We start from the raw sequence: 15,454 nt of genomic DNA, 5'->3' as shown, positions 1-15,454 counted from the left end.
TTTGGTTTTTACCTTTTTGTTCCTGCTGTTTTGAATGTTGGTGGGATCAGATGGGTTTTAAATAGTGGAAATACTAGGAATCTCTAGTCCTTGTCTTTTGTTCCCACATTTTGATCATTAGCCTGTATTGCATCATGCACCTAATACATCATTGTTAAAGGGAGGTATCTGTATGCCTCTGATAAGTTGTTTCATACGTTTCCCTTTTTGATGTGTTCTAGATAAGGAATTTAGGAACACCTATATGTAATCATTTAGAGAAAAAAAATGTGTTTACCCCATTAGACGATGCCACTACGTGCGAGGACATCCATTCAGATAGAATTCCCATGTAGCTATCTACCCTTAGATGGTAGAGGATATGCTCTCACATGGAAACCCAATTGAAGAGGCTAGAGGCACTGTTTTGCCTACTGCCTTTGTCTTTGTATTCTATGAGAATGACAGTGTATTTTAGATCACAATAGTCCCATGGCGTATGGCCATTCCTTTGAAGAATGCAGGCCACTTGCTTGCAGTCCCCTTGTTAAAACACTGAACAGTTTTTGTACTGAATTGAAGGAAACTAACAACTGTGTTACATTTCCTACGTCACTAGGTTCTGCGGGATCGAGTCATGACCTGCAGAACGCTGATAAGCCTAATTCCCATCAGTGACAGCTGCAGATGAATGGCAGACGTCTTGGCCCTACAGTCCCAGCACCCAGAAAGTAACAAAGATGGACAGCGATTGCCGGTGCTTCATCAACTGCATCTCCAGAGCATCATGCGTGCTTCATTAGACGGCGGTGGACTCCAGAGAAGAAGGAGGCCTGTTCAACGCAGAACATGATTTTCAGTGTAAAAGAGCAAAAGAGAAGGATCCCTGCTGTTGATGGCAGGGCTGGTTGGAGATTCAGTTTTCTACCTGTCATGTGCTAGTAACCTCTGACAGCGCGCGGTCCCCTGACCCCTTGGCCTGAGTTTTGGCCACCCCCCTTTTCCTTTGCTCCAACGGAATGGCAGTGCACCGGAGGATCTACGGTTGGCAAAAGGCACTACATTTGTGGTACCCATGAAACAGTGGCCCGAGCGTCCTCTGACACTGAATAGTGAGTGTTGGAGCCTGAAAGTGTTGCTAAGCGTGAAATTCTGTTGCTCTTTCTCGATTAATAGTACTTGGGTCTGCACGATGTGATCTGCACCCATGACCACCGAAGAGCATGGTATCTGTAGTGCCTGCCGCAGAGGAAAGCTATTGGTGCACTGCCTTGAGACATTGAGACTTTCGAGTGAGCTGTGGATGTTTGTCAGGAGGGCACTCCAACTAAGCAGTACTATTTTCATGAAGAGGCCTGAATCGAGAGGCCCAATGCGGAAGAAGACAATGGAAGCAGATTTGATGGACGATAGAAGCCTGCCAGAGAGGCTTTGAACGGACTTTGGGCACAGTTGCACAAGCGATTCCAGTGCAATTGTATAAAGTAAATGTTAATTAAGTTCTCATTTGACTGAATTGCCATGGAAGAGGAAGTGGCTCCGCCTGTACCATCCAAAAATGGTCCACCAGAGGTGAGTCTTTGTGCTACTATGTGTGTTCGGAGACCTGTCCCGAGAGCAGTAGAGATTAATAGGATGATGCTACAGCAACACTTAGAAGACCTAATGAAGATTGATATGGACCTAGATTCAGATTAACATGAGTTTAGGTTATTGCCTACCTAATGGCAAAAGGAGGGTCTGAGGTTCTGTAATTCTCGAGACTGACTCCATTTTATATTGTGCTACCATTTTGTGTTGCCCTCACGTAGGCCTGTGAAGGTAGCCTGGCGAATAAAGTGGCCTGGCCTTCTTAGTTCATGTATACATTAACTAAGGTTTCTTTTTGACTCTGAAATGAACTGTAAGAAACTGACCTCGCAAAGCCAATTTCCCTGATCGATCTTTGTCTGAGATTGCCAATCAATGTTCAGGACATCGTTAACTTTTAGTTTCCTTGCACATATCTTATCTTGTTCATCATCTGTTACTGTTTCTTTTTATGTTTCTTCATTACATGGGTTATGCTTTCAATTATAGGTTTGTCCGGCTTTTGGAGGTTGAATTTGGGACATTCACTGTACATGTAATCATGCCATGCCCTGAAGTGCCATTTAAATCAGATTAACCTTTGTGAACTACGTAAATATAATGTTTTGCCCATATCCTGCTAAAACCCCAAAGGCTACTCACCTGCTGACTCTCCAGATTTTCCATTTGTTTAGGAATGTAATTGGTACAACTCCCTTACATGCCTGGGGCAGGATAAAGAGTATATAAGACGTGAAGTAAGACCATTCTGGCAGACTGCCTCATTCAGTTGCTAAGGCTTCTGTGTGACGTAATCTCAGTCATTTGAGGTTAATAAAAATGTACTTTTATATTCCAGCTTCTGTGTCAAGTTCTTCTTTGTGAGTTTCTAAAGCACTAAGTATCAGTCGAACCCCTGAGAAGTGGATTTTTGATTTCTGTAAGGGGAGAGGGAGTGCTTTGGCAAGGGGTGTCATACCATACCTCAACTGTGGGTGACTCCCTTGGCGCTGTGGACTCTCTCAGCAGGTTCGCTGAGACTCCAGAGTATAAATATTGGATCTTTCCCCAACAGGGGAGAAGGAGTGCTTAGTCAAAGGTCACAAAGGATAGGGGGCTAGGTGGTGTAGCAGGCAAAGGGAGAGATTCAGGGGAGAGGGGATAGGAGCAAAGGAAGTAGACAAAGAAAAGAGTACAACATGGGAACAGACACCATCAGTATTGGGGAACAGACTGTTTTCTCTCTGTGGCCATGAGTTTGCCTCATTTCAAAGGTAAAAGCCTAGCACAGGGCATTCCAGAACGACATGAATCACACAGTTTGTAATTCGAAGTATTTTTCTCAATTCACAGAAGTTCATAGTACGCTGCACATCAGCAATCCAGATGTTTTCATATTACGTTTTTGGGTGCCAGAGGATGATGCTCAGAACTAATAGTGTTTAACCCAGTCATCATCAGTCATCAATGTCTCCATATCCTGGCAATTCCCCGCCGTAGAATGAAATTCATCCTCCACAGCTGATATGAGTTGCTCTGCTGCTGAGAGCCTCTCCCCCTGCTTATCCAACGCGGCTGCCATTTTGTTCATCGAGGGATAGGTTGACTATTTTTTCATCAATGGCTTCTAGGCTCTGTTGCATAGCCTGTAACGTGACCTCCAGCGTGGAGGATTGTGGCTGAGCCTGCTCTAACTCCGTGTCAGAATGGGTGCCCGCAGGTCGACTCGAGCAACACGATTCAAACAATTACTAAGGATGTTCGTTATCAGTCTTGCCCATGATGTGGTGTATGGAGGTAAGTGTAGCACAGGAAATGGCCCAGACAATCAGAACAGCAGTTGTGTACTTGTCCTCTTAATCCACTGGTCTACGGTCCTCGCCCCAGTAGAGAGTGTGCAGGGCCCGTCCTGCTTCACGGCTGAACGCACTTCTTCACCCTACCTTGTGACCAACGTCTGCTTTTCTGTTTTCCACTCCTCAGCAGGCCCAATTGAGTACCACTGATATTGCTAAATTCCTGTCTTCAGAGAGTATCCAGCGCTTTCAGACAGTATTAATGAGCAGTGCACCTGCAGACCACAGTGCAGCCCTAACAAGTGTACCATATATTTGCACAAGGAGCAGTCCTTCAATCGCCCCCGGTGCTCACCTTATAGTCCACTTTCATGTTACCGCTCTGCCTGGCACTCTACAGTGATCCCTGAGGACCTCTCACACTGCTGCGCTGCTCCCCGCTGTATCGATCTCCCAGCACACTTGGGGCACAAGGGACAGCCACGTACTTGCTCTCCCCGTCCTCTGAGAGAAAAGGCCGCTAATGTGCTCCGCCCACCGCCCCCGGCCCCCCAGCGCGCACACCCTCATGATGATAGCACCCAGCCTCCCAGGATCTGCCTACAAGCGACCAGGCAAGTGTCACTCAGCTCCGCTCCTGGTGCCATGTAGACCCACGACGCGGCAGCCCGCAAGACACAGAGCAGCTATGCCCGGTCCGAACATCTGCACTTCTCTCGCATGGATCGTGGTCACAGGCTCACCCGGTCTCGCCCGCACCAAGGTAAAGCAGGGTGCACCCGCTCTCCGACCCGACTTGCCCAGCCCAACAATGCACACACTGCCAGCAATGCACACAATGCCCTCAATGCACACAATTATCAGGAGAGCTGTTGAAGATCTGCCAAGCAGTTTTCCGGGAGAATCTATCCTTTAGCGCTGACACCGTCCTTCGCAGCTCTGCTCTGTGGCAACCTCTGCAGTGCCATGTTCCAGTCCTCACTTTTAAGCACCGCAGTTAGGACATGCCGCCATTTTGTGCACCCTTGAGGCCGCTACGCAGGGGAATACCAATGTCACAATTTTGGCGCAGTAGTCCCGCAGCACAGTACTGCTGTATGCCAGTAGGTTCCTCTCCGGTTACCCCACAAGATGCTGTCGTTGTTGGGGTCAGTTGGGCGATGAGTCCGATGAGTCCACAGATTGTTAGAGGATTGTGAGCCCTGCCGTCAGAACCTCAATAACAGTGTGGCCATCTTGACTCCCGCAACCACAGGAGGCAAGATGCCCACTATTGGGAGTTTGTTTTAGGAAAGGAGCACTGGCACAGGGGACCTGATTGGCAAAGACCCTGTGCACTACATTTGAAACCACATCAAAACCAGACAAAAAGTGGGGGATAACCATGCAACAGAGGCACTTTCTCACAACATGCTTCACACACATGACAGACAGACAAACTTTACAATGTCATATAGACGCAAAACACACACTCCTATTCTATATACACAGACTCCATCAATGCACATGCACTCACTCCAGATACCTTACACATGTTTAGCACACACTCCAGTCTCCTTAAGCATGTTTGACAGACAAGCACACTTTTAAAAAAGTTGGCCTTTTGTACGCTCAATCTGCCAAACATTCAGGCTAGTATATAAGGCAGGCAGTCATGATGGGAAACATCCATTACAACGCAGTCATTAAATCGAGCTAACTTTACAAGGCAACTGTTAAAACACAACTGCCTTTACATCACATGCCATTACAATGCATGCCATTACAACACATGTCACTACAATGCATGCCATTTCAACGCATACCATTACAACGCATGCCATTATAATGCATCATAAATAGGCTGTCCGGTTTTAGGTTTAACCCTATAATAATTGATAAAACCCCACCGGAACGAAAATTGGCCACACCAGTGTAAACATATAAACACAGAAAAAAAATCCTGCACAACCACAAACTAAATGCCATTCAAAGAAAGGAAAAGGAGAGTTAAAGAGTCATTTTCATTCACAAAAATATTGTTTTTTCTTCTATTTTTCAGTTTTGTGGTCTTTGGTCCAAAGATAGAGGGGTTAGAAGCATGTTGTTTATTTATTTTATAAACTGTAGAGAATGAGGAAATATCAAAATAATATTTGATTTTTTGGCTACGTTTGAGTCTTTAACTCATAGGAAAAATATAGGTTTCATAAAAATCTTTCCCAGTACGTACCATCACATTTACCCACAGAGAATGGGTAAAAACCCTTGATACATAAGCCCCCTTTTCTAGTGAGTCATTATTGATATCGGTGAATTGCCAAACACCCCAGGCTTTCAACATTCAAAGCAAGATACAGTGACAGGTATATGCAAAAAATGTGCAGTCACAAAGCATCTGGAATACTGGTGAAAACATGACAACAGACTTTTGGAAAACATGGAATGCAGTGTCACTTTTAATGCTGCTGCAAAAAGTTTTACCAAGTTCAACAAAGATTGGAGTGATTTTGTTTGTATTTGCAGTGATTCAGCTATGTATATGAAAACGTTGTGTGATGACCTGTCAAAATCGATACCTGAGCTAAAGTGCTTCCATGTAAGAGATCCTTGCCACTTGTTAGATGGTATGCGGAAAACATCTTTACAATCTACAGAGTTAATGAAGAATTCTATTGAATTTTTAATCCATTCTGGTGCACTGGTTTGTTATGCACGGAACTAAAACACAAATAATTATTATTTTGTGCTTTGTATGGCATCAACGAAAGAGTCATCCCAACTGTGTCACTTCGATGGTGGTTCTCAGTCCTAGAGGCCATGAATGCTATATTATCCATGTGGCAACCGTTTACAGAACCTTTGCTCAGTGATGATATGTGAGGATCTTTGGTCACATATTGATAGTGATTTGAGAAAAAGTACACTCTACTGCATTCTTATATTTTTACAGGAAAGAATGACTGCTATAATGGACATAATAAAAGAATTAGAGTTTGAAAACACCCTTGTCTACCAAGTGTTCAGCATAATTGGTGTAGATGTAAACATCTCCTTGAGAGTAGGCTGGGTGACACTTTTAGTGACTTTGGCACCGTAACATATTCCATGTTAGAGTGCTTGCCACTTGATAGGCAAAGAAATGTTGAGGAGCAATTCAGGAACTTTTATTTTACAATGTATGAGAAATAACTCTTCACCAACCATGGCATTTGAAGTCAATAAGGCCTCACTGTGGTACTCTGCATAAGTTATATATCCCTTCCATAAGGGAAGTTTTCTCCGGAGTTTCAAAAGTGCTGCCTCATTTGTGACCGCTTCAATAACTCTGAGGGCATATGCATCCAGTTCAACACATATGTTGCAGAACGTTTAGCAGCGAATCACAATCTTCAGGTGCACCAGTATTGGCATGGAAAGCTTTGTCAGTGGCCAGAGTTAGCAAATTGTATAAAGGCTATTTTGGCATTGCCTATCTCAAGTGCCAATGTTAAGAGGGCTTTTTCACAGATAAAAGTTTACATGGGAAGCAAGGAGCAAGTGTGCATGACCAAAGACTCACTGAAGAAGTATTGTATGGTGTACTACGATAAGTTTGATTTATAAAAATGTATTTGGACCTCATTTACACTGTGCCTACACTGTCTATATACCATGCACTATCACTGGAGAAAGCAAGCAATATTAAAAGCAAAATGTTCTATAAACACCGGAAAAACACTGTTTCTGTTGTTTTTAATGGCGTGAAAATGTGTAACCACTGATAAACACTGTTTTTTAAACATATTGAAATCACTTGAAAACACTGAAAAAACACCACCTGAATTTACCAAAAATAGAACCTAAAACAGGAAAGCCTAATTATAAGGTAAGTAATTAGATTTTTTTTGTATTAGAGTGGGTATGGGTTGTGGGGTACATGGGAATAGTAATTTTTCCCCTAAACTATCCAACACTTTCCCTACTGTTGCACTCACTGGAGTGGGAATAGTAATTTTTACCCCTACACTATGCAACAATTAGTAATTTTCACCCCTACACTATCCAACACTTACCTTACTTTTGCACGCACTGGAGTGGGAATAACAATTTGTACCCGTACACTATCCAACACTTACCCTACTGTTGCCACAAAAGTATTATGCATTGTAATGGAATGCGTTGTAATGGTATGCATTGTAATAGAGTGCGTTTTAATGGTAGTTTTAAAAAATGCGTTGTAATGGTATGCGAGGTAATGGTAGTTGCGATGTAAAGACTGCGTTGTAAAAGCATGCATTGTAATTGCATGCGTTGTAACGTCATATTTTCGTCATGATGGATACAAAAACACCAAGGCTCTTTATAAACATACTCCATATGATAGTCAAACCCAAAACTGCATCCAAGCAAAACAGACACACGCCCCGTACACTGAGAGCATATAGGCCTAATTCTCTGGTGCTATCTCTGCACATACTATGCAGAAATATTACAATTCATTAAACTTTATAGTTAAATAATTAAACAATGCACATTAAAAAAACATTCCAAGAACAATCCTAAAATACGATAGAATTTAGGTTGCCTAATATGATAACAGTGGTTTTGCCATAACAAGTCAGGAAACTGACGAGTTAAGGTGCTGCCTACACCCTGTTGTATTAAATCAACCTTACTTCCCACCCCAGCAAACACTACAAATTCCACTTCATCAATTGCACCACATGCTAATCCACCCATCATCAAACAGATTATCCATGTAGCAGATGGTATGCTGGATTACGTAAAGCAGAAATAGGCACTGTCACACCAAACATTTTTCCTCCACCAGGAAAAAAATCTGGTGAAGAGATCCATCCCCTTCATGTTATGTTATGTTATGTTATTCTAAACTTTTTAAGCGCACGGGCACCCAGGGGTTTCATGGCGCTGACAGTGAGGAAAATTGAAAAGCAGTTAACCTATGCAGAAGCTTGCTTGAATAGCCAGGTCTTCAAGGCTCTCCGAAACTCCATAAGATTAGTACATCTCCTGAGCGTCAGAGGAAAAGTGTTCCACACCTTTGGGGCAAGAAAAGCAAATCGGCACCCACCCTGACGCTTCCGTTTGAAAAAGGGTAGGGTGAGGAGGGACAGGTGGGCAGAACGAAGATTACGGGTAGGCGCATGCTTGACAATTAGATTGTTGATAAACATGGGGCTTTTCCCGTGAAGAGCCTTAAAAGCCAGGCATCCTACTTTAAATATTACCCGTTGGGCTATGGGTAACCAGTGGAGAGCAGTCAGCAGTGGTTTCGCCGATCTCCCATTGCGGTGTTTGAAGATCAGTCTAGCCGCTTGGTTTTGCACAATTTGTAAGCGTTTAGACAAAAACAAGGGGAGACCTAAATAAATAGAGTCAGAAAAGTCTAATCGGGACAAGACCATGGCGAGTACCACTTGAATGATCGCAGAGTGGGTGAGCAAATGAGCGATTTTTCTGATTTTGCGCAGTTGATGGAAGCTGGAGGAAATCACAGCTCCCACCTGGCCTTTGAGAGAGAGATCAGAGTTGATGGTGAGCCCGAGGCTTTTCACCAAGAGAGAAGGGGAGGGAGGAGATCCCATTGTTGACGGCCAGTAGTGGGGGCCCCAGCTCATCGAACTTTTGCCCGGGAGTACTAACTCAGTCTTCCCTGGGTTGAGTTTTAGATGGTTACACTCCATCCACCGTTGAATGTGCAGCATGGTGGCCTGGAATTCCGAGACAGAGTCATTAGAGTCCAGTGGGAAAATTAACTGCAGGTCGTCAGCGTAGTTGTAGATAGTTACCTTCCTGTTCTTTAAAGAATGTAAAAGGGGTTTGAGATATAAATTGAACAGGAGGGGGGACAATGACGAACCTTGCGGGACACCACAGGTGGTGAACAATTTGGGCGCGGTAAAGTTCCCGAGTTTGACTGCCTGAGTACGATTGCTCAGGAAGGATTTCACCCAACTGAGAGCCTCGCCTTGCAGACCAGCCTGTTCCACATGGTGTAATAAGATGGTATGATCCACCGTGTCGAACGCCGCCGACAGGTCCAGGAGCACCAAGGCCTGATGTATACCCCTGTCGGCATTAGACCTCATAGTGTCCAGGACTGCGAGAATCACAGCTTCAGTTGAGTGCGCCTGGCGGAAACCGGCTTGGTTGGGCTCCAAGTATTCCGATGTTTCAATAAAATTGGAGATACAGCTTGCCACATCCCCTGCAAATATTGGAGTGCTTGATTTTTAAACACCCATGTTTGCACAATTCCATAATTCAAAATCTGTGATCCAAAAATGTATGTTTTAAGATACACACAATGTCTAAATGCAAATATATTTTGAATGATGCCATGCCTTTATAAATGTTTCTTTGCTGTTGAGGATCTCTTTTTCTCATTACACCTACATAACTGTGGGTTCTAGACATAATATGAATTCTGGAAGTTAGATTACTTTAAAACCCTGCCCTCACAAAAATGAACAACAGAAACATTTCAAATTGGCTTGCAAATAAAAGTTAATTAACCTTTTTTGTAAATGATTAAGGTGACTTACAAATCATGAGAGTCTTCAAAAAGTCCTTTCGGAATTTGAATGATGTGGTTTAAGACTGAAACCAGCTTCCCAACTAAGCTGTCTTCTGATGAATTATGCAAGATCTTTTCAATCTCCTGGAACATTATTTGCATCATACTACTACTATTCCACTTGAAAAATACCTGTCAGGATAAGACAACAGAACAGAGCTATAAAATGAAGGAATTTGTATACATCAATGCATCTGCTCATTCTCCATAGTCTTTGTTTACCTCCTGAATTAGAGCATCAATTGCATAAAAGACAAAACTACATATAGACAGATAGCCAATACATTCATGCTAAAACAAATACACAGAGGAGAAAGAACTGATTGAAAATAATTGTATAACACAATGTTCTCCCACATGGATGTGGAAGACTGACACCTGTTTGTGCTTTATGGATGTGGACCAAAGCGGCAAATTTGATTTTCCAAGTAGGAAATGTGGGTGTTCTGATGGTAACCTGGTTTCAAGTACACCATGGGTAGCCTCTTTCGAGCAGCACTGCTTTCTTACATGTGCAACAACAAATCCAGTTAAGATGGAAAAAGCTATCCAGAGAAAATAGGAAAAAGCAAAGATTTCAATGCATAAAAAGGAAATAAACACAAAGACAATGTGGTGTGCAAATAAGGAATAATAAAAAAAATATAACTGTGTCCCTGAAATCATTGGTAAAGTGAAACCCCAATCTTAACCTTTGGAGTGTGGTAGACTAGGTCTCAGGAACGTTTTGCAGTCAACGATTCGTTGGAGTGCAATGGGTCAAAAGTTAGTAGTTCATGCCAGAAAAAATCAATTACTTTCAGACTTTGAAAAAAGTTTTGAGTAAGCCTAGGCAAAATTCTAGTTACTCCACAGTAACTGGAGTAATTTTGGTAATTTAGTGTTATTCTCTTGATGCAAAATTACCAGAAATAATGCAATTACGCCTGCTCACGTAATTATGAGTAAATTGGCACAGAAATCCTACCACAGGAACAATGACTGTAAAAAGCAAAAGTGGCTGTTGGCTACTGCTGTTCGCGTTCCGTTGCATTTAGATCCATTTTGTTTGCACAGAATGCACCCTCAGGTCTATTTTGAAAGTGAGAGTGCATTTTACGCCAAGAAAATAGCAATAGATACTGGGTTACGCCCCATGTAATTCTGAGTAAATTGTATAACTTTGCTGGAATGTCACATTATTACACTCCAGCTAATTATGCAAGTTATGACTACACATACTTTTGAGGTTGGAAATATTCAACATGTCAAGGCTGGAATCTGTAGCCAAGACAGATTTCACAGGACTGGATACATCAGCTAAACTGTCTCACTGTAAATGTGTCCTTCATCGTAAAAAGCTCAGAGTGGGAAAAATGAAATGAATAAATAAAGATAGCTGTGTCTTTTTTGTCATTTTCAGGAAGAATTAACATCTCATACTGGCTCTCCTTAAATATTGTATTTTAAACCTCAACTCTGAGAAATACATTTGTGACTTTGGCTCTGTATTCCTTTACATCTCCACAGTTTCGGAAAAGGGTCCTTAGACAACAGCTCATTAGTTGCAAAAAGACTCTTAACAATTCCAGTTCCCGGGGCACTGGAATAGCTCATTAACAACTGGAATTTCTATGTAGCACTGGCCACTTTTATTCAGAGGCACCTCAATATTCCTTAGGCACTGTTAAGATAACCCGCAGAAGTAGGTGGTAAAAAATGCCAAGGGGCAAGTAGTCCAAAATGCTTTCTTCCAGGCCACTAGAGCTCCCTCTGTTTCCAAGACCAAGCTACAAGTGAGTTGTTCCACAGGAAGGACGCATGCTTCACATGCATGACCTGAAGATGTCTTTCCTTAGGAATGCTAGAGAAGCTAGGACCATTAAATCTTACAAGAGCCTTTCAGCCTCAGATATCCAAGGCATAGCTGGAGAGGGATCTCTGGATGGTCAGACAGAAAGGAATCTTTTAACACAGCTAGCGAGACAGAAGACAGTCTTTTATTCTTTCATTCTAATCATCTCTCTCCTGGTAGTAGGTTAAGCTGTAAGATTTAAAGGCTAGAACCAGTCTGTGATGGGCAATGACCAGTAAGTAAACCAAACTAACATTCTCACCGTTTTCTCATTCCAAGACCTGCATCAAAGTGACTCAGAATAAGTGCCAAGGATATGCTTTCTCACATGAACTTGCACTGAAATCCTTTTACACAAGTAAAAAATATAACTTATGCCTTTTCTACTCATGTCACCCTCTGATTTCCCTTTAAGTCCAGATCAATTATTCCCACCAGGATCAAAGGAAATCTCCACCTCTAAGTCAAAATCTTTGAAAGCTCTAATGCTGGGATTAGTTCTACAGATTTCAGTAAGCACCCCCATTGTCAAGGGCACATGGCACTGCAGAAGACCACAATGAGATGTCACCTGAAAATCCTGGACTAGGTTCTCCTTCCCACCATTTGTTAGTCTATTGTGAAGGCTGCCTTTGGTGTAATCGGTACAAAAGGGGGTGGTGATGGACAGAGCATCTAAACCAATCAAAGACTCACACCCAGTCAAAAGATCTGGGTTTAATCCATCACCGTTCTTTAGCCCACTCTGCCACCCCAGTTCAGACATGGCTATATGCAAATCAGTCTGACCCTCTGTCTCATGGGAACAGTCCAGCCCGAACTGCCAAGCCATGTCTTCCCTGGACCGGAAACAAGCTTCCGAGGACCGGTTTCTGGCATTACAGCCGTCTTCAGCCGGCTTGCTTAAATCCAGTGGCAAAGTGAGCAAGGGACTCATGTCTGAGCATACCCTGCCACACTTATGGCGGCCAAAAGCGGTACAAAAGGGGGTGGTGATGGACGGAGCATCTGAACCAATCAAACACTCACACCCAGTCAAAAGATCTGGGTTTAATCCATCACCGTTCTTTAGCCCACTCTGCCACCCCAGTTCAGACATGGCTATATGCAAATCAGTCTGACCCTGTGCCTCATGGGAACAGTCCAGCCCGAACTGCCAAGCCATGTCTTCCCTGGACCGGAAACAAGCTTCCGAGGACCGGTTTCTGGCATTACAGCCGTCTTCAGCCCGGCTTGCTTAAATCCAGTGGCAAAGTGAGCAAGGGACTCACGTCTGAGCATACCCTGCCACACTTATGGCGGCCAAAAGCGGTACAAAAGGGGGTGGTGATGGACGGAGCATCTGAACCAATCAAACACTCACACCCAGTCAAAAGATCTGGGTTTAATCCATCACCGTTCTTTAGCCCACTCTACCACCCCAGTTCAGACATGGCTATATGCAAATCAGTCTGACCCTGTGCCTCATGGGAACAGTCCAGCCCGAACTTCCAAGCCATGTCTTCCCTGGACCGGAAACAAGCTTCTGAGGACCGGTTTCTGGCATTACAGCCGTCTTCAGCCCGGCTTGCTTAAATCCAGTGGCAAAGTGAGCAAGGGACTCACGTCTGAGCATACCCTGCCACACTCATGGCGGCCAAAAGCGGTACAAAAGCGGGTGGTGATGGACGGAGCATCTGAACCAATCAAACACTCACACCCAGTCAAAAGATCTGGGTTTAATCCATCACCGTTCTTTAGCCCACTCTGCCACCCCAGTTCAGACATGGCTATATGCAAATCAGTCTGACCCTGTGCCTCAAGACAACAGTCCAGCCCGAACTGCCAAGCCATGTCTTCCCTGGACCGGAAACAAGCTTCCGAGGACCGGTGTCTGGCATTACAGCCGTCTTCAGCCCGGCTTGCTTAAATCCAGTGGCAAAGTGAGCAAGGGACTCACGTCGGAGCATACCCTGCCACACTTATGGCGGCCAAAAGTGGTACAAAAGGGGGTGGTGATGGACGGAGCATCTAAACCAATCAAACACTCACACTCAGTCAAAAGATCTGGGTTTAATCCATCACCGTTCTTTAGCCCACTCTGCCACCCCAGTTCAGACATGGCTATATGCAAATCAGTCTGACCCTGTGCCTCATGGGAACAGTCCATCACCACCCCCTTTTGTACCACTTTTGGCCGCCATAAGTGTGGCAGGGTATGCTCAGACGTGAGTCCCTTGCTCACTTTGCCACTGGATTCAAGCAAGCCGGGCTGAAGATGGCTGGAGTGCCAGAAACTGGTCCTCGGAAGCTTGTTTCTGGTCCAGGGAAGGCATGGCTTGGCAGTTCGGGCTGGACTGTTCCCATGAGGCACAGGGTCAGACTGATTTGCATATAGCCATGTCTGAACTAGGGTGGCAGAGTGGGCTAATGAACGGTGATGGATCAAACCCAGATCTTTTGACTGAGTGTGAGTGTTTGATTGATTAAGATGCTCCATCCATCACCACCCCCTTTTGTACCACTTTTGGCCGCCATAAGTGTGGCAGGGTATGCTCAGACGTGAGTCCCTTTCTCACTTTGCCACTGGATTCAAGCAAGCCGGGCTGAAGACGGCTGGAATGCCAGAAACCGGTCCTCGGAAGCTTGTTTCCGGTCCAGGGAAGGCATGGCTTGGCAGTTCGGGCTGGACTGTTCCCATGAGGCACAGGGTCAGACTGATTTGCATATAGCCATGTCTGAACTAGGGTGGCAGAGTGGGCTAAAGAACGGTGATGGATCAAACCCAGATCTTTTGACTGAGTGTGAGTGTTTGATTGATTCAGATGCTCCGTCCATCACCACCCCCTTTTGTACCACTTTTGGCCGCCATAAGTGTGCCAGGGTATGCTCAGACGTGAGTCCCTTGCTCACTTTGCCACTGGATTCAAGCAAGCCGGGCTGAAGACGGCTGGAATGCCAGAAACCGGTCCTCGGAAGCTTGTTTCCGGTCCAGGGAAGGCATGGCTTGGCAGTTCGGGCTGGACTGTTCCCATGAGGCACAGGGTCAGACTGATTTGCATATAGCCATGTCTGAACTAGGGTGGCAGAGTGGGCTAAAGAACGGTGATGGATCAAACCCAGATCTTTTGACTGAGTGTGAGTGTTTGATTGATTCAGATGCTCCGTCCATCACCACCCCCTTTTGTACCGCCTTTGGTGTAATGACTGCTGGCTTCCTAGGTCCTAAAAGAGATTTGGTGTGAAGAAAGAGATTAGGTATGAAATACAAAAGCAGCCTGAAATGAGAATGGTGTTTTACTAAAGACTGCCACAGATGTTAGGATAGCCTGTTAATGTTATATTTTAGATGCACACTATAATTAAGCTTTGTGCAACTACGCAAAACTTTTGTGTGAGTCATAGCAGCGTTATAATAAAGCTAGCTTTCTTTTCAAACCCCAGTACCTGGAGCGGGGCCTGGTCAGCAACCCTCACATATGTTAGAGGTCAAAATACGGGGGTATCCAAAGCAAAAAAGGGTGTAAAAAAAAGATAAAAAGTTATATTTAATTAAAGTCATGAAATGCCATAAATAGGTTTTTGTGAAAGCACAGAATGTTGGAAAGTGTTTTTGGCATTTCACATGACAAACCTGTACACTAAACATTGGTTATATGGACAAAATACAGAGTAAAAGATATCGAAATGCAGAAATATGTAGTTTTTAATATAGTTGTCCACAAATATTGTGATGCA

General features: G+C 44.0%; 1 protein-coding gene across 1 annotated transcript in view; it reads right to left on the bottom strand.

The window, feature by feature from the left end:
• The window catches only part of ABCA13 (ATP binding cassette subfamily A member 13), a 2,470,580-nt gene that overhangs the window by 2,307,393 nt on the left and 147,733 nt on the right, over positions 1-15,454 (bottom strand). Inside the window, exon 7 of the mRNA XM_078686273.1 lies at positions 9,872-10,035. Within this exon, the coding sequence (XP_078542399.1) occupies positions 9,872-10,035 (164 nt within the window). The remainder of the gene's footprint in view (positions 1-9,871; positions 10,036-15,454) is intronic.

Source organism: Lissotriton helveticus, chromosome 4_1, assembly GCF_964261635.1.
Source record: "Lissotriton helveticus chromosome 4_1, aLisHel1.1, whole genome shotgun sequence".
Classification (NCBI taxonomy): Eukaryota; Metazoa; Chordata; class Amphibia; order Caudata; family Salamandridae; genus Lissotriton; species Lissotriton helveticus.
This window is presented reverse-complemented; position numbering and strand designations above follow the sequence as displayed.